This window comes from Balaenoptera borealis, assembly GCF_965194805.1.
Source record: "Balaenoptera borealis genome assembly, chromosome: 1".
Classification (NCBI taxonomy): Eukaryota; Metazoa; Chordata; class Mammalia; order Artiodactyla; family Balaenopteridae; genus Balaenoptera; species Balaenoptera borealis.
In genome coordinates, this window is record NC_138860.1 from 48,140,543 (window position 1) to 48,166,120 (window position 25,578).

Genomic DNA, 25,578 nt, shown 5'->3' on the forward strand with positions numbered 1-25,578 from the left:
AGAAGTTCTTTGCATTCTACAAAGAACAGGTAAATGCTCAACACTATTATCGCTTTTCTCTCCTTTTGTCTTTCCTACAGTTTTCAACATTTCTACTAAATAGCTGGCTTCTAGAAAAACTTCAACTCAATTAGGATATTTGACTCTTCTGAGGTGTATTTCTATGCTACTGGATACTCAAGGATTGCTTTTACCAGCTTGAGGCTACTTTCAGGTCAATCACCTTTGTAGTCTCCAGCCTTTTAAAGTGAATATGGACAGGAGATGGCATATTCCGTAAGCAGCACTTACTGTAGTTCTTAACAGTACAGCCCTCACCTCCCAAGCCATCCATGACAGAGGCTGTTACAAATTAACACAAGAAGTGCTAAAACAACCATCTTCAGAAGCCCTACTGGCCAAATTTCCTTGAGTAAAAGCAGAAAACATCAATATCAAGATGACTATTCAAACAGCAAAGAAACAAATGACCCTACAATCTCCTTTCCATGTTTTGTATGCTTCTCTAACTTATCGCCTTCCTATTTCAACAGCCCTGACTTCAAAACAAACATTTAAAATACATATTAAAAAGAGAAGTGCTTCTTTTATTCGTAACTGATCCAACTGGAAATCAGTATGATTTTTCCTGAGGGGAGTATGGCAAAATGCATAAAACTTAAAATATGCATACCCTTCGACCCAACAATTCCATGTCTAGGAATTTATTCCAATGAAATAATCCAATGAGAGTATAAAATGTATGTACAAGTATATTCATCCCAGCATACATAAATACCAAAATAGTAGAAACAATCTTAAAGTATCTCCACCATTTAAGAATAAAATAAACGTATATGCATAAAATGGAAAATTATGAAGTCATTAGAAAATGATTCCGTTGCTTTAATAGCAGGTGTGCTGTTACATAAAGGGGACAGGTTAGGATGGTGTACATACGGTATATGTACATGAAGTCTGAAAGGATAAAGGCCAAAAGTAAAAATGATTACTTCCGGATGGTGGGATTCTGTGTGGGCTTTGGTTTCTTTTAAAATTTACTTTATTTTCTAAGTTTTTTCCCAATGGGTATATAATACTTTTAGAGTCAGAAAAAAGCAACTAAAAATAAAATCTTATTCTCAGTATAATTCTTAGCTCATTATAAATATCCACAGGATAGGCATTTTGTGTGGGAGAACAATGCTTAATGTAAAAGACTATTAATGTTTAAACATTTCTCAGACTGCATGCTACCTGATAACCTATAAATAGGTTGCTCTATTTATGCCCTGAATAATTTCTCTCTTTTCCCTTGGATATTCAATAACTGTTTTACATACTGCCCTACAATGAATACATACAAAGCAAGGTCCACCTTCTTTCTACACCCGCAGAACTACCTCTCCACATATAGTTTAACTTATCCTCTCTTACATATTCTATAGTATACAGAAATATTCTATGTTCTATAAATAAAGATTCAAGACTACAGAGACCCCACAGAACAATCATAATTAACATCTGTGTAACAATAGTAAAAACCATGACTGCATGTACTATTTTATTTGTGCTTCAGAATAACAGTGAGATTTTTTTTTTTCCATTCTAACAGATGAAAACACAAGTTCACAAGTAAAGGTATTTTGCCTAAATTCATATACATGACTTTAGATGTAATACAAATTTTCTTTACTCCCAACTAAGCCTTTTCCCAATTATTCTGCCTCTTGTTGTAATTTTATGTTGTATTTGGATTAAATAACAGAATAACCCATTTAAGTTAAACTAGTTAAAAAGTAGTGGTGATGAAAGCAAGGGATAATGTTAAGTCATTCCAACAGAATACTTCAAATTATCCTCCAGCATATGAGCTTTTCTTTACATTTTCATTGCATATTTATCTGCTCTCATTTCCTCTGTAGAATCCTATTACTCTTTCCTGGAGACCAGCCATAGTAGTAGTTAGTTCTAAGTGATTACCTCTTCTTCACAATTCTATGTTCACTTTAATTAATTAAAACAGCTAATATTACCGGTAAAACTTTCCATACCACAAGCAGCTAAAGATCTGTCTCAAAGTGTCCTTTTGCAGTATTCTAAAATCTGGGGGCTTCCCTGGTGGCACAGTGGTTGACAATCTGCCTGCCAATGCAGGGGACACGGGTTCAAGCACTGGTCTGGGAAGATCCCACATGCCGCGGAGCAACTAGGCCTGTGAGCCACAACTATTGAGCCTGGGCGTCTGGAGCCTGTGCTCCGTAACAAGAGAGGCCGCGATAGTGAGAGGCCCGCACACCGCGATGAAGAGTGGCCCCCACTTGCCACAACTAGAGAAAGCCCGCGCACAGAAACGAAGACCCAACACAGCCAAAATAAATAAATAAATAATATTAAAAAAAAAAAAAAGAGTAGCCCCCACTCGCCGCAACTAGAGAAAGCCCACACGCAGCAACGAAGATCCAACTCAGCCATAAATAAATAAATAAATAAATAAATAAAATCGAAAGATGATACGACAGTGATATTACTACAAAAATTATTAATGCTGTCTCAGACTGTCTTAACAGAAGTACTATATAATATCACAATTATTAAGAACTGTATTCTACAATGACCAATCAGTATGTTCAGGCCTACCTTCTCAGGTAGGATGCTGATGCTTCAAATGTGCTTAACAGCCTTAGACTCTATCTTCATGGCTGAACCATAGTTGTTATAAAACAAAGGAGATATACTAGGACACTATACAAACTTTTGAAGACTTATTACAGGTAAGAGAAATCAGAGACTGATTTGGGGACAAGCACTAGGACAAAAACATGGAAGCCACAGAATGTTGATTTCATGTGACAGGTCAGTCATTTGTCCAAAATCAGAAGACACAGGCTGCATCTCCACACAACTGGAAATTTTCAAGCAGAAGTTAGGTGACCATCTATTATAAACATTCCACCCTGAGTAGAAAGATGGAATAATTCCGAAGTATCTTTCAATTTCATGAATCTATCACTTCATGAAGGAATATAAATAAAGAACTACTGGATAAGTGAAAGCTGTTTTATACGCAAAAGAAGTAGAATAACATTTGATCCACCCTTCCACACTGTAGCTTCACCGCTCTTACGTTTGTTACAGCCTACATACAGAAATCTGTTCATTTTACAGAAACCACCAGAAATGTCCAAATTATTTGGGAAGGGACACAAGTTAGTAAGCAAATTATACAAAGTTGAAGACCACAGTACAAAAACTATTTTTGTCTGGAACAAACAGAAGCCATTTTTGTCTGGAACAATTTGGATTTGATAAGTCAGACAGCAGGCGAAAAAAATCACTTCTCAGTTGGGCGGGAGTTAGTTTTTTTCATACTCATGACATGCAAACAACTTTTTTAAAAAAATTTATTTAATTTACTTATTTTTGTCTGTGTTGGGTCTTCCTTGCTGAGCGCGGGCTCCCTCCAGCTGTGGCGAGCAGGGGCCACTCTCGGCTATGGCGCGCAGGCTTCTCATTGCGGTGGCCCCCCTCGTTGCGGAGCACGGGCTCCAGGCGCGTGGGCCCCAGCAGCCGCGGCATGCGGGCTCCAGAGCGCAGACTCAGCAGCTGTGGCGCAAGGGCTCAGCCGCTCCGCGACATGCGGGATCCTCCCAGACCAGGACTCAAACCCGCGTCCCCCGCATTGGCAGGCGGACTCCCAGCCACTGCGCCACCAGGGAAGCCCCGCAAACAACTTCTGAGCGAGACCATAGGTGTTCAGCTCATTTGTTGAATTCAGCATTTCTGCCTATATGGCTAAACTGTTTTGAATTTAAAAATGGAGAGTGGTAGTAAGGAAGGAGGGCAGAGCTCAAAGTTCTTCTGTAAAATGGCGCCCTCCTGAACAATACACCTCCTGAAAAATCAGATAAGCATTAAGAGCAAGTATATTTTATTGATGTACTTGAGGTTGGAACTTCTGCTGCAAGGCAAAGAAATCATAGCCAGTTTTGGGAGTGAGAAGGGCAATCGAAGAACATTTTGAGAAGAAGAAAGCTAAGGGTCCTATCCCAGAAAAATGGAGACCTATCATATTTTTTTCAAGCTTAAAATATCACCCATTTTAAATGCATTCCTTCAGTCATTTTTTGAAGGCCCCCCCCAAACCCAACTCTCCTATAAAATATAGAGGCCAATTTTTAAGACATACTTCATTTCAGACATGTTAAAAAAATATGGTTTGCACATGTCCACATAAATGCATGTGTACAAACATCTTTTGCTATTTCAAGATTCATGACTCTCCCCTGAGTATCAATTAAGCTTACCCGGTTTAAGAATCCCTAAGTCAAGGTCTGGGCCAGCCTGAGAGGTAGTATCTGGCTACTTGCAATGCTCTCCTTTCAAGTGCCAGAAGTACAGGATTAGAGCTGACAGGAACTGCTTTAACCTAAGAAGACTGCTCTTCCCTAAGCACTGCGACAAACTTGCAGGCACTGCTTATTGCTAGCAAGGTAACGACAGAATGTAGCAGTCAAAAGGGGGAATACTGAAGGCCGACTGTTTGGTTATGAATCCTAGTTTCAACAACTTCCTGTGTTAACCTTGGACAATTTTTAAGTCTCTTTGTGCCCTAAGTTACTAAAAGAGAAATATTAAATAATATAGTACTTACATCTTAGCGTCATAAACTTTAAATGAGTTAAAAAAAAATATCAACTGTTTAAAACAGAAGCTGGTGTATAGTAAGCATTCAGCTGAAGTCAACCATTTATCTGTTTTTCTATCTTGTCTACTCTTGCGCTGACTGGTTTTTATTGAACATTAAGGTGATAAGATAGAGAGAACCAAGGTTTGGATGTAAACTTAAGGAGAAAGTACTCTGTTTTGTTCAATTCTAGGCCCAAAGACTCCCTCTAGCCCAGACAAAAAGAATCCTCCACATGGTTGTTTAGCTTATTGGTGAGTTATACTGGAGATTAACATAGACTTAAATTCCTTTCATGCCTTTCTTTTCCTTTTTTTTATTTAAAAGGGCCTAATGCTCTACCACTTTCAGAATTTTATGTCACTACAAAGGGGAGTTGATCAAAGAATTAGGAATGGTCAGGCTTCTAGGTGTTTCCACTCTCAAACCCTATCCACACCAGGCACGTACCTCGTAAGCTGGCTTGCTACTTACCTGAGTTACTACAATATTACATCCTGCTGCTCGGTCATTCTGGATAAAGTCATCTAGAATAAACTGGGGAACTTGTGTGGTTTTACCACATCCAGTAGCGCCTCGGATAATAACAACTGGATTTTGACTAATTGCTTCCAGGATTTCACTTTCAAATTTCTTCACAGGCAGTAACTCTCTCTCTTGTAAGATCTGTATTAGAAAAGTTACACCTCAAATTTCTACCAATATACATATTAGAAACAACTATCTTAATTCTAAAAAAAATTTGCCATCTCTATAAAAAGTTATTCCTTTCCACTGGCTGAGTACTCAAAATATACTTTTTCATAAAAGAATGTATATATTTATACCTCTAGTTGAACGGTCTCTTTCCATTAAATTTCTGAAGAATCTATCTTTTGGCCTTATCCACACCCTTATTTTCCTCATTTTCTCCCTAGACATTACATATACATTCCCTTTCTTCTAACATTTTAAGTTGTTTCATTCAGAAAATACCAAAAAACTACCAAAAAAAAAAAAGTTATTATCCCACATCTTCCACTTTAAGAATTACAGGCCCTTAACTCACAACAACAACCCTCAGAGGTAACTAGGATTAGCAGTTAGGTTAGTATCTTTGCTCTACCTTCCTAGAAAGGGCAAAAACATTATTCGCTGTCTTTCTGCCCATACCTAGAAAGTTCTCAGACTGTGAGCACCTTACGTCTAAATACTTCACAGACTTACTGCTTGCAAATCATGATCCTGTTCCAGCTGATACATTAATTCACTCTTGAGGTCCATGCTTATTTGTTCTGGAGTAGCCTGTAAAATGAGAAGGCAACAGTCACACAAAAGCATAATTCAGCTTCAAAATGAATCCATTTTTAATCTAGATATCCTAATGAAATATATTCAAAAGTAAAACACGAGAGTCTGATCTCAAAAACAATGTTGCACTCACGTAAGCCAGGGGCCCCTCATCAATGTTGCTACTGGTCCAAGGATTCCAGTTGGATTGTGGAGGTGACCAAGGAACCACGCCCACTTGGTTCTGCCGCTGAGACGGCTCAAAATGAGCCAATTTGCCAAGGTTGAGTACAACAGGCACAGAAGGATCATCAGGCTATTAAAAATAACAGAAAACAAAACAAAACCAAAAACCAATACCAGTTGCTTGTCTGGCTAGAGAAGTTCAATACAAAGGTAAACGAAATAGCTGTATGCTTACTAGGGGCACGATCTCAAGATTTAGCTCTTGAATGATGTTCTGCAGCTGATGCTCCAAATCTTGAGAAAGGTTAACTTTGTAAGGCTCCACCTACAGAAAAGGGATGGCCATGAAAATCATGTAACATACACACGAACACTACTCAAATCTACTACAGTAGGGTTTAGAGTATGCAGTCGACGCTAGGTCTACAATAGCCCTAAAGCCAACAAGTCAGTTCCCTTGTGAAAGAATTACTTAAGGATGATTAGTAGGGCCATTTCCATTTCTTGAGGCGAGAGTCCTAGAACTACCAAACTTCTTTAGCCAAATATTAAACAGAAGCTAAATTGAATCTTACAATATCTCTTTGGGCTACTAAGTCTAAAGACTCACTGTCTCTCCTTCTTTCTTCTTTGTAAGTCCAGAGTAAGCTTCAATCACTCCAAGGTGGTAGAGTTGTCTGACAAGTGACAGCGCACAGGACTGTGCTGCCAATTTTTTATTCGATCCATGTTCGCGTGCAAAAATCCCTACAATTTAAGGTCAGGATTACCAAAGACAGAAGAATAAATCGTCTAAGTAAAGAAAACATCTCAACATAAGCAACTAGGAGGCTAGGTACAAAAGCTGCCCTAAAATACAGAGTACGTTATGAGTTCTAAGTTCCTTTTCATTCTAACTGCTAACCAAAAGCCATACGTTAACAGCTTATCAACTAAATAGCCAACCATCTTGATTACAGGCACACACTAAGACACATACAAATCATTATAAAAGCAAATAACCTATTTCAGCAAAGTTGTCATTATTAACATCATTTGGCATTTAAAACAGGGGAAGAAAAGAGAGTTTAACTTCTGAAAAGTAAAGGATCAAAAAGCAAATCAAAGGAAAGAAAATGGGCCCAAAGTGCCTAGACCAGGAGACACCAATCTGCTTCTATAAAGGGTCAGATAATAAATATTTTAGGCTTTGCAGGCCACGTGGTCTCTGTCACAATTACTCAGCTCTGTCTCTCAAGTGTGAAAGCATTCACTGACAATACTCAAACTAGGGTTTGACAAACCTATGGGCCCAGGAACTAAAAATGTTGTAAAATTTTTAAAGAGTCATAAATATAAGACAGAAATAATGTGTGATATATGTGACCCACCAAGCTTAAAATATTTATCTGGACTTTTACAGAAGTTTGCTGTTCCCTGACATAAACAAATGACTGTAGCTGTGTTCCAATAAGTTTAAAATAAACTCCCATTTACTCAGAGTAACTTATCTTTAAGGTCTAGGATAAAAAAATTCAACATCATCTCCTCATGATTCATTCAAAGGCTTGATTCTATTAGAAGTCTTTGATATACTAAATTTAAGTCATCAGAGTTAGTTGCAGAATTCTCAAGCTGGAAAGAATCTTTAGCCATTTCTCCCAATTTTTAGTGAAGTAAATTGAGTCCCAGCAATGTAGGTGTGATTTATTCAAAGTCACAATACTCGCAAGTAACAAAACCAGGTACACAGGGCTATTCCTTACTTTCAAGCATGACACACCACCTGCTTTAAACTTACTAAGAATAAAGGTAATATATCTTTGCCTTTCTACTTCCTTTATGAACAACCCCAACCTATTCCTTAAGTGCTTCCTCAGGGTAACCTTCTCACCTTTTCTTCTTGACTCTGTGACTCCTAAATGCTTACATTCACTTTTAGGCCTCCAATCCTATCATCTGATTAACTCCTTTCTAAATGTCACCTAGCTAGCCTTACCCAAAGGATTATATCTTTTATGTAGAAAGATTAAAAAAAACATTTTGGGGCTTCCCTGGTGGCGCAGTGGTTGAGAGTCTGCCTGCCAATGCAGGGGACATGGGTTCGAGCCCTGGTCCGGGAAGATCCCACATGCTGCGGAGCAACTGGACCCGTGAGCCACAATTACTGAGCCTGCGCGTCTGGAGCCTGTGCTCCGCAACAAGAGAGGCCGCGATAGTGAGAGACCCGCGCACCGTGATTAAGAGTGGCCCCCGCTTGCCATAACTAGAGAAAGCCCTCGCACAGAAACGAAGACCCAACACAGCCAAAGATAAATAAAATAAATTTAAAAAAAAAATTTTAAATTCTTTGACAGTGGCAGATTCTTCAGTAGTGTACCACCTCTTATTACCCTTTGAAATATACACTAGCACAATCTTTCTTTTCACATGCAAAAATGGGAAACTGGGCCTTCTAATATTCTAAAATACCCTAAATGCTACCTTATATCATGGACTCCGTCAAATTAATAAAGCTTACATATATGTGGCTCAAGACTTTAAAGCGAATACTACTCCACTATACAAGGCAAGGCTCAGAGTATCAGGGAAGCAAGCACTTACTTCTGCCCAGCTGCTTGATATAAATGGTCATTTCTGCAATAAAGCTCCTGTAACAACATATATAAACAAGGTTAGAAATTTCGCTCTTAGAAATTATTAAATCCAGGACTCCCAAATCAGGCAGGCTTTCCAACTGCTTAGGCAAATCAAAGCAAAAAACCACTGTAAACATTTATGTCTGTTCAATCCTAGAACAAATGAAGTACATAAACTTCAAATAATGCACAACATGGCACGAGACAGCTGTAATCAATGTTGATGAGCCAACTGTTCACGAAAAGAAACTGTTAGGGTTTTTGGTCCTATATTTACTTACTTTTAACTCTTATTTCACAGGTTGCAGTCTGAATAGCTAGAATACATTCAGTGAAAAGGAATTTTCCACTCAGCTTGAGGCCGAGAAATAAAATAGGCCTAAAACTCCTTAAATTATAATTGTGATTGTTCTAAGATTCCTTTGCATGGGCCACCCACTAATGATTTCAATCTGCTAAGATAAGCTAGATATACACAGGTGTGCACACATACACATGGGTGTACAAACACTGTGCACGTGTCAGTGGTTCCTGAGGCGGGGGTCTGATATCTGCCTGCAGTTGGAAGCAGCCCTTGATAACAAAACATTTAGCTTATTTATATCACATTTTATTTAAATCAGGTCCTGGAGAACAAAATATTTTTGAAAATTATAGCTAAAATTGCTAGCAGATTCTAGGGAATAAATCTAGGTTTTAACAAGGGCAAAACTGCCCTTTGAAAACTATGCTCTCTGATCTTTCCACTACTCATGTACATTCTAACCTCGACTTCGTGCTGTGAATAAAAGGTTAGGTGAGACTTTAGAAAAAAAATAAATGTTAGATTCCTTCCTATACCTCTTGTGAACTGACCTTCAGGCACAGCGGCTTCAGGGGTCAAAGGCCACTGGCTTTCAAGGGAACAACATCCACCCTTTCATTAATGACACCGATGCCAGTATGTTTCTCAGCCAGGCTTAAAGTCAGCACTCAATCTCATTCTCCTCCACCTAGGGGGAACAGCAACACCAGAAATCAGTTTACAATAGTTTCCCATGTGATTGCTTAGTTCAGCCTAAGCAGCAGCACATGTGTGTATGAACACAGACCTCTGGTGTTGCTGTCTGTTATGCCTTTAAATAAAGGACATATAAGGAGCAATGCTGTCCTAGCTCCCCCAACTGTCTCTGCCTTCCTGGTCATAGCCTGAATTCTTCAACTTTGTATCACAAGTCAATTAAGACACTTAAAAAAAAAAAAAAAAGTTTACAATAAGCTTCAGGCATACTTAAATTATCTAACTGTTCTTAAAGTCACCAAGTGCTACTAAGCCCAATCAGTGCAGAAAAACAAAATATTAAAAAAAAAACATCAACAAATGAATCTTTTCCTTTATGATCTTTGAGGGTTTAAAAAAGTCTGACGTCAAAATTAAGTATTTGAGAATTCAGGATAGAACAAAACAGTGGGAAGCAGGGGGAACCATGCTCTGAACATCATTTTGACCAGTGTCAAAGTTTTTCGTTAGTTATAATTACTTTAGGGCTGCTAGATGCAACCAAAGAACCCTTTGACTTTCAAGGGAAAAACTTTTGATGTATTTTGAATAATTTATTTCATATAAGGACAGCAAATTAAATCATCCAGATTTCCATTATAACATTCCCTCCCTTCCAATAAAATACAGTGCCCCCAGAAGAGTCTAATCCATATGAGCCTTCCTGGGAGTAATAACTACTACACCCTGGAATGCTCTCAGGAAGAACAGCAAGCAGGCTGAGAAACATACTGTCACTGTTAGAACAACGTCCTCCCTTTATGTGCAGTTTTATACATTTAACAGAATAAAAGTGTGCTAATTTGACTCACATACAAAGACTGAGGCTCTCCTTCAGCTTTACAATAAGCCCTTAAAACTTCAATAATAGGACTCAAGAGCTGGCAACTTTCCAAGCTGATGGGAAATTTGGATCTAGATGCAATGCCATCTACCTCTGAAGACTCTAAACTTAAGTGTCTAACTTGACGCATTGAAGAAATAAACATTATAACTGCCTCTAATACCACAGTGAATAAACATTATAACTGCCTCTAATACCACAGTGAACAATAAACTCACTACCTCTGGCTGATTTTTAAGTCAATTATGGACAAACCACTACTTGTGGCTACGAGTTTTGCCTCTCAGATTCATACGAGAACCTGAAAGTCTAGCAACACAAACAGCAGATTTTTGCAGAACTTCTTACACAGCTAAAATCACACTCCTAAGTGAAAACCATGGTAAACTGCACATTACAAATCAATGACAATTTTTCTTGGGCAAAGTAACATATCTTTTCACAATTTGCTGCTAATCCACAAACTGAACCAGATAGCACGTAGAAAAACAGAACAATGACTGTACAAAACCCTAACTTACTACAGAAGGCAAAGAATGAAACAAGCAAACCTGTTGTGATCAGGACCCACTTGGGTGTACTTATATTCTCCTTGGATCTTTTCTTTTTGGAAATATTGGTTCAGACGAGCCTTAGCATTTTCCAAGGTCCAGTTTCCATGTAGCCCAGCATTTAAATCCACTTCTTCGGATTCAAGGGTCTGTTGAATCAATGATAATTAAATTTGGCTGCACTAAGCTTAGTTTAGTTTTGTACCCTTAAGGCACAAAAATTTATAACAATAACTTTTTTGTACCATGCTTTATAATGCAAAAGTTGTTTTTTTTAAGTTTCTAATCCTAGTCAAAATTGAGCCAGAATTTAGTTTTTACTCCATGTGGTGGCCCTATTGTATAAACAATCTATTAGTTAACGTACTGTATTTAAACTGTTCCAAAGAAACCTTTGACAAAATTTTTTACGCTGGTTTTAACACTTTGCATATATCAAGTGGAAAAGTAAGTGTTCTGTCTTATCAAAACGCTTTTACTATGAGTGCTCATGAAATGAGGTTTACTGAGGCAACTACATTTCCTACAAAGCAGATGAAGAGATCTTTTATTAACACCATGAAAAACTGTTTTATTTCACAGGCAACTCTAATGACCAGATTTAACAGGCAGCTTAGGTTTATGGTGTTTTGGGTGAACAATCAGTCTCAAATAACTACTTAAAACAATCACCAAATTATTAAGTTGCAAATATCTTAAACCTTGCCATGAACCAAGTCCTAAATCACATTCCAGGAGGTGTAACACAGGGTTACAGCCTTACCGCTTGTACTTCTTGTTCTTCTTTTCTTGAGTAATAATCCTTCAAGTTGGCTCCTCGATCCCAGGTGGGCCCAGGAGCACCATAGCCAGAGGCCCCAATTCCAGAACTATTTTCTATTACGGGAAGAAAATGATTGTTCCCTTGATAAATCAAACTGTACGAAGATCCTAAATATTTTAAAAAAATACTCCTCATTTAGATTTTAGCACTCCATTATTAGAAATCCAACGTTTCAGTTATTTGGAAATGGGCCTGAAACCTCTATGACTTACCTGAAAAGTGTTACGTGACTGAATACAGGTCTAAATTGCTAATTCCAAAGATGGTATACAGGGGGGTGCTACAAGTAATGATCATAAGTGACTGATAACCCAGCATATGTTATCAATGTAGCTTTAAGTTGTTGCATATGTATTGGGTTGGCCAAAAGATTCGTTCAGGTTTTTCCTGTAAGATGGCTCTAGTAGCACTTAAGTTGTCTTTAACTTCATTTAAAACAATTTTGTTAGACTGTATGTGACAGCTGTCATATCAGCGAGCATTTAATAAAAGACTTATCAAAATTGGTGAATTTTTGTGTAGCCATTTTAATATTGAAGATGGAAGGAAAAAAGCAACATTTTCGGCATATTATGCTTTATTATTTCAAGAAAGGTGAAAACGCTACTGAAATGCAAAAAAAGATTTGTGCAGTGTATGGAGAAGGTGCTGTGAGTGATCGAACGTGTCAGAAGTGGTTTGTGAAGTCTCGTGCTGGAGATTTCTCCATGGTCAGGTAGGTTGAAGTTGATAGCGATCAAATCGAGACATTAATTGAGAACATTCAATGTTATACCACACGGAAAATAGCTGACATGCTCAAAATATCCAAATCAACTGCTGAAAATCATTTGCACCAGCTTGGTTATGTTAATCACTCTGATGTTTGGGTTCCACGTAAGTTAAGCAGAAACAGCCTTCTTGACCGTACTTCCACATGTGATTCTCTACTTAAATGTAATGAAAATGTTCTGTTTTAATTTATTTTTTAATTATTACTTTAAAATTTATTTTATTTATTTATTTTTGGCTGCACTGGGTCTTCGTTGCTGCACGCAGGCTTTCTCTAGTTGTGGTGAGTGGGGGCTACTCTTAGTTGCAGTGTGCGGGCTCTAGGCGCACGGGCTCAGTAGTTGTGGCTTGCTGGGTACAGAGCACAGGCTCAGTAGTTGTGGCGCACAGGCTTAGCTGCTCCATGGCATGTTGGATCTTCCCGGACCAGGGCTCAAACCCATGTCCCCTGCACTGGTAGGTTGATTCTTAACCACTGTACCGTGAGGGAAGTCCCAAATGTTCTGTTTTTAAAACAAATTGTGACAGGTGATGAAAGGTGGGTACTGTACAATAATGTGGAACGGAAGAGATCACAGGGCAAGTGAAATGAACCACTACCAACCACAACAAAGGCCTGTCTTCATCCAAAGGAGGTGTTGTTGTGTATATGGTGGGATTGGAAGGGAGTCCTCTATTATGAGCTCCTTCCAGAAAACCAAACCATTAATTCCAACAAGTACTGCTCCCAATTAGACCAACTGAAAGCAGCACTCGACGAAAAGCGTCTGGAATTAGCCAACAGAAAATGCATAACCTTCCACCAGGATAATGCAAGACCACATGTTTCTTTGATGACCAGGCAAAAACTGCTACAGCTTGGCTGGGAAGTTCTGATTCATCCGCTGTATTCACTAGACATTGCACCTTCAGATTTCCAATTATTTAGGTCTTTACAAAATTCTCTTAATGGAAAAAATTTCAATTCCCTGGAAGACTGTAAAAGGCACCTGAAACAGTTTTTTGCTCCAAAAGGTAAAAAGTTTTGGGAAGATGGAATTATGAAGTTGCCTAAAAAATGGCAGAAGGTACTGGAACAAAAAGGTGGATACGTTGGTCAATAAAGTTCTTGGTGAAAATGAAAAATGTGTCTTTTATTTTTACTTAAAAACCAAAGGCACTTTTTGGCCAACCCAATAATAGCTGATTAAATGATAAAACGGTTTCTTTGCTAAGTATGATCCTGAAAGAAAGCTAACTACTAGTGCTAGAGACGGAAATAAGGAGAAGCTTCAAAGGTGCTGAAAAGTGATGAATCTTGATGAGAAAGCAGAATAACTAAAAATAATAGTTAATACTGACTGAGTTAGAAGGTAGATCTTAGAGGAGATTAACCAAGATGGCGGAGTAGAAGGACGTGCTGTCACTCCCTCTTGCGAGAGCACCAGAATCACAACTGACTGCTGGACCATCATTGACAGGAAGACCCTGGACTTCACCAAGGAGGATACCCCACGTCCAAGGACAGAGGAGAAGCCACAGTGAGACGGTAGGAGGGGCGCAAGCAGAGTAAAATCAAACCCCGTAACTGCTGGGTGGGTGACTCACAGACTGGCGAACACTTATACCTCAGAAGTCCACCCACTGGAGTAAAGGTTCTGAGCCCCACGTCAGGCTTCCCAACCTGGGGGTCAGGCAACGGGAGGAGGAATTCCTAGAGAATCAGACTTTGAAGCCTAGTGGGAATTGGATTGCAGGACTTTGACGGGACTGGGGGAAACAGAGACCCCACTCTTGGAGGGCACACACAAAGTAATGTGTGCATCAGGACCCAGGGGAAGGAGCAGTGAGCCTGGGGGAGACTGAACCAGACCTACCTGCTGGTGTTGGGGGGTCTCCTGCAGAGGCGAGTGGTGGCTCTGTTTCACCGTGGGGATAAGGACACTGGCAGCAGAGGTTCTGGGAAGTTCTCCTTGGCGTGAGCCGTCCCAGAGTCTGCCATTAACCCCACCAAAGAGCACGGGTAGGCTCCAGTGTTGGGTTGCCTCAGGCAAAACAGCCAACAGGGAGGGAACCCAGCCCCACCCATCAACAGTCAAGTGGATTAAGGTTTTACTGAGCTCTGACCGCCACAGCAACAGGGAGGGAACCCAGCCCCACCCATCAACAGTCAAGTGGATTAAGGTTTTACTGAGCTCTGACCGCCACAGCAACAGTCAGCTCTACCCACCACCAGAGCCTCCCATCAAGCCTCTTAGATAGCCTCAACCACCAGAGGGCAGACAACAGAAGCAAGAAAAACTATAATCCTGCAGCCTGTGGACCAAAAACCACAGTTACAGAAAGATAGAGAAGATGAAAAGGCAGAGGGCTATGTACCAGATGAAGGAACAAGAAAAAACCCCAGAAAAACAACTAAATGAAGTGGAGATAGGCAACCTTCCAGAAAAAGAATTCAGAATAATGATAGTGAAGATGATCCAGGACCTTGGAATAAGAATGGAGGCAAAGATTGAGAAGATGCAAGAAATGATTAACAAAGACCTAGAAGAATTAAAGAACAAACAAACAGAGATGACCAATACAATAACTGAAATGAAAACTACACTAGAAGGAATCAATAGCAGAATAACTGAGGCAGAAGAACGGATAAGTGACCTGGAAGACAGAATGATGGAATTCACTGCTGCGGAACAGACTAAAGAAAAAAGAATGAAAAGAAATGAAGACAGCCTAAGAGACCTCTGGGACAACATTAAACGCAACAACATTCGCATTATAGGGGTCCCAGAAGGAGAAGAGAGAGAGAAAGGACCAGAAAAAATATTTGAAGAGATTATAGTCGAAAACTTCCCTAACATGGGAAAGGAAATAGCCACCCAAGTCCAGGAAGCGCAGAGAGTCCCATACAGGATAAACCCAAGGAGAAACACGCCGAGACACATAGTAATCAAAGTGGCAAAAATAAAAGACAAAGAAAAATTATTGAAAGCAGCAAGGGAAAAACGACAAATAACATACAAGGGAACTCCCATAAGGTTAACAGCTGATTTCTCAGCAGAAACTCTGCAAGCCAGAAGGGAGTGGCATGATATACTTAAAGTGATGAAAGGGAAGAACCTACAACCAAGATTACTCTACCCGGCAAGGATCTCATTTAGATTTGATGGAGAAATCAAAAGCTTTACAGACAAGCAAAAGCTAAGAGAATTCAGCACCACCAAACCAGCTCTACAACAAATGCTAAAGGAACTTCTCTAAGTGGGAAACACAAGAGAAGAAAAGGACCTACAAAAACAAACCCAAAACAATTAAGAAAATGGTCATAGGAACATACATATCGATAATTACCTTAAACGTGAATGGATTAAATGCCCCAACCAAAAGACATAGACTGGCTGAATGGATACAAAAACAAGACCCATATATATGCTGTCTACAAGAGACCCACTTTAGACCTAGGGACACATACAGACTGAAAGTGAGGGGATGGAAAAAGATATTCCATGCAAATGGAAATCAAAAGAAAGCTGGAGTAGCTATACTCATATCAGATAAAATAGACTTTAAATTAAAAAATGTTACAAGAGACAAGGAAGGACACTACATAATGATCCAGGGATCAATCCAAGAAGAAGATATAACAATTATAAATATATATGCACCCAACATAGGAGCACCTCAATACATAAGGCAACTGCTAACAGCTATAAAAGAGGAAATCGACAGTAACACAATAATAGTGGGGGACTTTAACACCTCACTTACACCAATGGACAGATCATCCAAAATGAAAATAAATAAGGAAACAGAAGCTTTAAATGACACAATAGACCAGATAGATTTAATTGATATATATCGGACATTCCATCCAAAAACAGCAGATTACACATTCTTCTCAAGTGCGCACGGAACATTCTCCAAGATAGATCACATCTTGGGTCACAAATCAAGCCTCAGTAAATTTAAGAAAATTGAAATCATATCAAGCATCTTTTCTGACCACAACGCTATGAGATTAGAAATGAATTACAGGGAAAAAAACGTAAAAAGGACAAACACATGGAGGCTAAACAATACGTTACTAAATAACCAAGAGATCACTGAAGAAATCAAAGAGGAAATCAAAAAATACCTAGAGACAAATGACAATGAAAACACGACGACCCAAAACCTATGGGATGCAGCAAAAGCAGTTCTAAGAGGGAAGTTTATAGCTATACAAGCCTACCTAAAGAAACAAGAAAAAGCTCAAGTAAACAATCTAACCTTACACTTAAAGAAACTAGAGAAAGAAGAACAAACAAAACCCAAAGTTAGCAGAAGGAAAGAAATCATAAAGATCAGAGCAGAAATAAATGAAATAGAAACAAAGAAAACAATAGCAAAGATCAATAAAACTAAAAGTTGGTTCTTTGAGAAGATAAACAAAATTGATAAGCCATTAGCCAGACTCATCAAGAAAAAGAGGGAGAGGACTCAAATCAATAAAATCAGAAATGAAAAAGGAGAAGTTACAACAGACACTGCAGAAATACAAAGCATCCTAAGAGACTACTACAAGCAACTTTATGCCAATAAAATGGACAACCTGGAAGAAATGGACAAATTCTTAGAAAGGTATAACCTTCCAAGACTGAACCAGGAAGAAATAGAAAATATGAACAGACCAATCACAAGTAATGAAATTGAAACTGTGATTAAAAATCTTCCAACAAACAAAAGTCCAGGACCAGATGGCTTCACAGGTGAATTCTATCAAACATTTAGAGAAGAGCTAACACCCATCCTTCTCAAACTCTTCCAAAAAATTGCAGAGGAAGGAACACTCCCAAACTCATTCTATGAGGCCACCATCACCCTGATACCAAAACCAGACAAAGACACTACAAAAAAAGAAAATTACAGACCAATATCACTGATGAATATAGATGCAAAAATCCTCAACAAAATACTAGCAAACAGAATCCAACAACACATTAAAAGGATCATACACCACGATCAAGTGGGATTTATCCCAGGGATGCAAGGATTCTTCAATATACGCAAATCAATCAATGTGATACACCATATTAACAAATTGAAGAATAAAAACCATATGATCATCTCAATAGATGCAGAAAAAGCTTTTGACAAAATTCAACACCCATTTCTGATAAAAACTCTCCAGAAAGTGGGCATAGAGGGAACCTACCTCAACATAATAAAGGCCATATATGACAAACCCACAGCAAACATCATTCTCAATGGTGAAAAACTGAAAGCATTTCCTCTAAGATCAGGAACGAGACAAGGATGTCCACTCTCACCACTATTATTCAACATAGTTTTGGAAGTCCTAGCCACGGCAATCAGAGAAGAAAAAGAAATAAAAGGAATACAAATTGGAAAAGAAGAAGTAAAACTGTCACTGTTTGCGGATGACATGATACTATACATAGAGAATCCTAAAACTGCCACCAGAAAACTGCTAGAGCTAATTAATGAATATGGTAAAGTTGCAGGATACAAAATTAATGCACAGAAATCTCTTGCATTCCTATACACTAATGATAAAAAATCTGAAAGAGAAATTATGGAAACACTCCCATTTACCATTGCAACAAAAAGAATAAAATACCTAGGAATAAACCTACCTAGGGAGACAAAAGACCTGTATGCAGAAAACTATAAGACACTGATGAAAGAAATTAAAGATGATACCAACAGATGGAGAGATATACCATGTTCTTGGATTGGAAGAATCAACATTGTGAAAATGAGTATACTACCCAAAGCAATCTACAGATTCAATGCAATCCCTATCAAATTACCAATGGCATTTTTTACGGAGCTAGAACAAATCATCTTAAAATTTGTATGGAGACACAAAAGACCCCGAATAGCCAAAGCAGTCTTGAGGCAAAAAAATGGAGCTGGAGGAATCAGACTCCCTGACTTCAGACTATACTACAAAGCTACAGTAATCAAGACAATATGGTACTGGCACAAAAACAGAAACATAGATCAATGGAACAAGATAGACAGCCCAGAGATTAACCCACGCACCTATGGTCAACTAATCTATGACAAAGGAGGCAAAGATATACAATGGAGAAAAGACAGTCTCTTCAATAAGTGGTGCTGGGAAAACTGGACAGCTACATGTAAAAGAATGAAATTAGAATACTCCCTAACACCATACACAAAAATAAACTCAAAATGGATTAGAGACCTAAATATAAGACTGGACACTATAAAACTCTTAGAGGAAAACATAGGAAGAACACTCTTTGACATAAATCACAGCAAGATCTTTTTTGATCCACCTCCTAGAGTAATGGAAATAAAAACAAAAATAAACAAGTGGGACCTAATGAAACTTCAAAGCTTTTGCACAGCAAAGGAAACCATAAACAAGACGAAAAGACAACCCTCAGAATGGGAGAAAATATTTGCAAATGAATCAACGGACAAAGGATTAATCTCCAAAATATATAAACAGCTCATTCAGCTCAATATCAAAGAAACAAACACCCCAATCCAAAAATGGGCAGAAGACCTAAATAGACATTTCTCCAAAGAAGACATACAGATGGCCACGAAGCACATGAAAAGATGCTCAACATCACTAATTATTAGAGAAATGCAAATCAAAACTACAATGAGGTATCACCTCACTCCTGTTAGAATGGGCATCATCAGAAAATCTACAAACAACAAATGCTGGAGAGGGTGTGGTGAAAAGGGAACCCTCTTGCACTGTTGGTGGGAATGTAAATTGATACAGCCACTATGGAGAACAATATGGAGGTTCCTTAAAAAACTAAAAATAGAATTACCATATGACCCAGCAATCCCACTACTGGGCATATACCCAGAGAAAACCGTAATTCAAAAAGACACATGCACCCGAATGTTCATTGCAGCACTATTTACAATAGCCAGGTCATGGAAGCAACCTAAATGCCCATCAACAGACGAATGGATAAAGAAGTTGTGGTACATATATACAATGGAATATTACTCAGCCATAAAAAGGAACGAAATTGAGTCATTTGTTGAGACGTGGATGGATCTAGAGACTGTCATACAGAGTGAAGTAAGTCAGAAAGAGAAAAACAAATATCGTATATTAATGCATGTATGCGGAACCTAGAAAAATGGTACAGATGAGCCAGTTTGCAGGGCAGAAGTTGAGACACAGATGTAGAGAATGGACATATGGACACCAAGGGGGGAAAACTGCGGTGGGGTGGGGATGGTGGTGTGCTGAATTGGGCGATTGGGATTGACATGTATACACTGATGTGTATAAAACTGATGCCTAATAAGAACCTGCAGTATAAAAAAACAAACAAAACAACTAATACTAAACTTTCATTGGGTTATTTGTATGGAAACATGTTAATATAAATGTTTCAGACATTACATGAAATTTCTAAAAATCTTAAAAAAAAAAAAAAAAAAAAAAATAGTTAATACTGACTGAAACTCTACCAAGTTTATTATATGCTTTTTAAATGTTTACTCTTCATAATAATCTTATAAGTAAATACTACTGCAATTCTTGTTTCATAAACACTGGATCTGAGACTTAGGTAATTTGACAAATATTCCACTTAATCTACCCTGCAGTGGACACACTAATAAAGTTTTGGTATATATAGAATTCAGCAATGACTGGGATCCATAAGGCAAACAAACAAGCCTACAATATATTTGGTAGAAATAAGTTAGAAACAAGAAAGGGCAGTAAATAAGACCCCTTTAACCAAATGTTCTAGCCTGTGCAAAATCTATCCAGAGATCAAAAACTAGTAAAAGCTAATGACAGCAAGGAATTGAGCTGTACCACTTTATAAAAGAGATTAAATAATCTGGTGGTATTTGCAAGCTTATGTAGTTCTTGGGTTCTCTGAAAATTATGAGTTTACTATAGTTATTTCTATCTATCCAAGTGAGAAGGAAAGATGATGACCATGCAAGATCGTGTATCTTATTCTCAGTCATGTGCACACATTCAAGTCCCTTACCTGTCTTGAGAGCCAGATGTGGAAGAGGTCCTCCCACAGCTGTTGGTAGACCTTCACCAGTATCTGCTGTGCTGTCAGGTGCATCAGTAATTGGGGGCCGAGGGGGTGCTACCTGCAAGAGGAAAAGTCAAGGCAGTGTCAGTAATTTTGCCTTCAGAGACTATTAAATTCTTTTATTCTTAGAGGAGGTCCACGTGTCACCCCTCCTCTCCTCATAATATTAACATTTTTGTTTTTTCAGTATTATAAAACTATTACGCTCTCATTTCAGGCAGAAAAGGATAGGGCAGTAAAAATATGCATAATTTTCCATCTGGAGATTACATAATTATGTAGATGAATACGGTTTTTCCACAAAAAGCGGGATCAGTTTATGCTGTATAGTTAATTTACCTTTTCCACTTAATATCTTTTTTAAAATAAAATATTTATTTATTTGGCTGTGTCAGGTCTCAGTTGCGGCACATGGGCTGTTCTCTAGTTGTGGTGCTCGGGCTCTAGAGCGTGCAGGCTCAGTAGTTGTGGAGTGCATGGGCTTAGCTGCCCCGCAGCACGGGGGATCTTAGTTCCCCGACCAGGGATCGAACCTGCATCCCCTGCACTGGAAGGCAGATTCTTAACCCCTGGACCACCAGGGAAGTCCCTCCACTTAATATCTTTATAAATATGTTCAACTTCCAAGAAGCATCTGTAAAGAGACGTCTACGTGGTAGACATTGTTATGGGTACTGAGGATAAAATAATGAAACAACCAGATGTTCTGTAGTTACAGAGCTATATTCAAACAGCTATATTCTAATTCTGTATTCTTACAGAGCTAAATAAACAACAAATAAATACACAGTATGTCAAGCATAATACAATACTACCAGAAATGAAAAATAGGGATTGTGGGAGATCACAGTCTCCATGTTAACAGACATTCAGATTGTAGCCAATCTTAAATCATAAAACAGCATTGCCATAAACTCTTTGTACTTTGGCTTATTTCTTTTGGGAAAAATTCATGAAAGGGAACTCCTGGGTTAAAAGGCATCAAGATTTAAAAAAGCACCACAGCGCTCTACAGAAAGGCTGACTTCCACGCTTGCACTCTATATGAGAACCTACTTCCCCACAGCCTCACCAATCCTCGGAATTACAGCATACATCTTACATCTTTACCAGTATTAGTTTTGTTTTGTTGTTATGGCGACCGGTTATTTTCATTTACATTTTCTTTGCCCATTATTCTATCTGGATAATTCATCATTCCCACTAATTTCTAAGAATTTAATATTTCAGTGCTATTCACTGTGTCATACAAGTTGCAAAATAATTTGTCCTTTTCCTTTTAACTTTGTTAAACGCTGCTTAACGTTATTTTGTTTTTGTTTCCGCAGTCAAATCTAGTTTCTGCTGTGACACCTCAGTAAAATGGCCTTTCCTATCCAGAGACCGTTCTATGTTATTTGCATACACACATAGGCACATGTATGCATATACCACCCCTCCCCATCTTGAAACTAGTATCATGCAAATTTAGTTACTGCAAATTAAAAATAATTAAAAATCTTTATTAATATATAGTAGGGAGATTAACCAAGATGGCGGAGTAGAAGGACGTGCTCTCACTCCCTCTTGCGAGAGCACCAGAATCACAACTGGCTGCTGGACAATCATTGACAGGAAGACCCTGGACTTCACCAAGGAGGATACCCCACGTCCAAGGACAGAGGAGAAGCCACAGTGAGACGGTAGGAGGGGCACAATCAGAGTAAAATCAAACCCCATAACTGCTGGGTGGGTGACTCACAGACTGGTGAACACTTATACCACAGAAGTCCACCCACTGGAGTAAAGGTTCTGAGCCCCACGTCAGGCTTCCCAACCTGGGGGTCTGGCAACGGGAAGAGGAATTCCTAGAGAATCAGACTTTGAAGCCTAGTGGGAATTGATTGCAGGACTTTGACAGGACTGGGGGAAACAGAGACCCCACTCTTGGAGGGCACACACAAAGTAATGTGTGCATCGGGACCCAGGGGAAGGGAGCAGTGACCCTGGGGGACACTGAACCAGACCTACCTGCTGGTGTTGGGGGGTCTCCTGCAGAGGCGAGTGGTGGCTCTGTTTCACCGTGGGGATAAGGACACTGGCAGCAGAGGTTCTGGGAAGTTCTCCTTGGCGTGAGCCCTCCCAGAGTCTGCCATTAACCCCACCAAAGAGCACGGGTAGGCTCCAGTGCTGGGTTGCCTCAGGCAAAACAGCCAACAGGGAGGGAACCCAGCCCCACCCATCAACAGTCAAGTGGATTAAGGTTTTACTGAGCTCTGACGCCACAGCAACAGGGAGGGAACCCAGCCCCACCCATCAACAGTCAAGTGGATTAAGGTTTTACTGAGCTCTGACCGCCACAGCAACAGTCAGCTCTACCCACCACCAGAGCCTCCCATCAAGCCTCTTAGATAGCCTCAACCACCAGAGGGCAGACAACAGAAGCAAGAAAAACTATAATCCTGCAGCCTGTGGACCAAAAACCACAGTTACAGAAAGATAGACAAGATGAAAAGGCAGAGGGCTATGTACCAGATGAAGGAACAAGAAAAAACCCCAGAAAAACAACTAAATGAAGTGGAGATAGGCAACCTTCCAGAAAAAGAATTCAGAATATGATAGTGAAGATGATCCAGGACCTTGGAATAAGAATGGAGGCAAAGATCGAGAAGATGCAAGAAATGATTAACAAAGACCTAGAAGAATTAAAGAACAAACAAACAGAGATGAACAATACAATAACTGAAATGAAAACTACACTAGAAGGAATCAATAGCAGAATAACTGAGGCAGAAGAACGGATAAGTGACCTGGAAGACAGAATGATGGAATTCACTGCTGCGGAACAGACTAAAGAAAAAAGAATGAAAAGAAATGAAGACAGCCTAAGAGACCTCTGGGACAACATTAAACGCAACAACATTCGCATTATAGGGGTCCCAGAAGGAGAAGAGAGAGAGAAAGGACCAGAGAAAATATTTGAAGAGATTATAGTCGAAAACTTCCCTAACATGGGAAAGGAAATAGCCACCCAAGTCCAGGAAGCGCAGAGAGTCCCATACAGAATAAACCCAAGGAGAAACACGCCGAGACACATAGTAATCAAAGTGGCAAAAATTAAAGACAAAGAAAAATTATTGAAAGCAGCAAGGGAAAAACGACAAATAACATACAAGGGAACTCCCATAAGGTTAACAGCTGATTTCTCAGCAGAAACTCTGCAAGCCAGAAGGGAGTGGCATGATATACTTAAAGTGATGAAAGGGAAGAACCTACAACCAAGATTACTCTACCCGGCAAGGATCTCATTTAGATTTGATGGAGAAATCAAAAGCTTTACAGACAAGCAAAAGCTAAGAGAATTCAGCACCACCAAACCAGCTCTACAACAAATGCTAAAGGAACTTCTCTAAGTGGGAAACACAAGAGAAGAAAAGGACCTACAAAAACAAACCCAAAACAATTAAGAAAATGGTCATAGGAACATACATATCGATAATTACCTTAAACGTGAATGGATTAAATGCCCCAACCAAAAGACATAGACTGGCTGAATGGATACAAAAACAAGACCCATATATATGCCGTCTACAAGAGACCCACTTTAGACCTAGGGACACATACAGACTGAAAGTGAGGGGATGGAAAAAGATATTCCATGCAAATGGAAATCAAAAGAAAGCTGGAGTAGCTATACTCATATCAGATAAAATAGACTTTAAAATAAAGAATGTTACAAGAGACAAGGAAGGACACTACATAATGATCCAGGGATCAATCCAAGAAGAAGATATAACAATTATAAATATATATGCACCCAACATAGGAGCACCTCAATACATAAGGCAACTGCTAACAGCTATAAAAGAGGAAATTGACAGTAACACAATAATAGTGGGGGACTTTAACACCTCACTTACACCAATGGACAGATCATCCAAAATGAAAATAAATAAGGAAACAGAAGCTTTAAATGACACAACAGACCAGATAGATTTAATTGATATATATAGGACATTCCATCCAAAAACAGCAGATTACACGTTCTTCTCCAGTGCGCACGGAACATTCTCCAGGATAGATCACATCTTGGGTCACAAATCAAGCCTCAGTAAATTTAAGAAAATTGAAATCATATCAAGCATCTTTTCGGACCACAACACTATGAGATTAGAAATGAATTACAGGGAAAAAAACGTAAAAAAGACAAACACATGGAGGCTAAACAATATGTTACTAAATAACCAAGAGATCACTGAAGAAATCAAAGAGGAAATCAAAAAATACCTAGAGACAAATGACAATGAAAACACGACGACCCAAAACCTATGGGATGCAGCAAAAGCAGTTCTAAGAGGGAAGTTTATAGCTATACAAGCCTACCTAAAGAAACAAGAAAAATCTCAAGTAAACAATCTAAACTTACACCTAAAGAAACTAGAGAAAGAAGAACAAAACCCAAAGTTAGCAGAAGGAAAGAAATCATAAAGATCAGAGCAGAAATAAATGAAATAGAAACAAAGAAAACAATAGCAAAGATCAATAAAACTAAAAGTTGGTTCTTTGAGAAGATAAACAAAATTGATAAGCCATTAGCCAGACTCATCAAGAAAAAGAGGGAGAGGACTCAAATCAATAAAATCAGAAATGAAAAAGGAGAAGTTACAACAGACACCGCAGAAATACAAAGCATCCTAAGAGACTACTACAAGCAACTTTATGCCAATAAAATGGACAACCTGGAAGAAATGGACAAATTCTTAGAAAGGTATAACCTTCCAAGA

The 25,578-nt window shown here is 38.8% G+C and overlaps 1 protein-coding gene across 4 annotated transcripts in view; it reads right to left on the reverse strand.

Moving 5' to 3' along the window:
* DHX9 (DExH-box helicase 9) overlaps positions 1-25,578 on the reverse strand; it is a 66,829-nt gene that overhangs the window by 21,602 nt on the left and 19,649 nt on the right. For 3 of the 4 annotated variants that reach the window (XM_082401218.1, XM_082401220.1, XM_082401219.1), the window contains exons 4-12: positions 20,762-20,873; positions 11,937-12,049; positions 11,174-11,322; positions 8,705-8,751; positions 6,732-6,868; positions 6,357-6,446; positions 6,090-6,251; positions 5,873-5,950; positions 5,141-5,332 (exon numbers count right to left, since the gene is read on the reverse strand). In XM_082401218.1, coding sequence (XP_082257344.1) covers positions 5,141-5,332; positions 5,873-5,950; positions 6,090-6,251; positions 6,357-6,446; positions 6,732-6,868; positions 8,705-8,751; positions 11,174-11,322; positions 11,937-12,049; positions 20,762-20,873 — 1,080 coding nt within the window. Of the gene's footprint in view, positions 1-5,140; positions 5,333-5,872; positions 5,951-6,089; positions 6,252-6,356; positions 6,447-6,731; positions 6,869-8,704; positions 8,752-9,594; positions 9,732-11,173; positions 11,323-11,936; positions 12,050-20,761; positions 20,874-25,578 lie in introns of those variants that run through there. The other variant, XM_082401221.1, reaches the window with a different exon arrangement.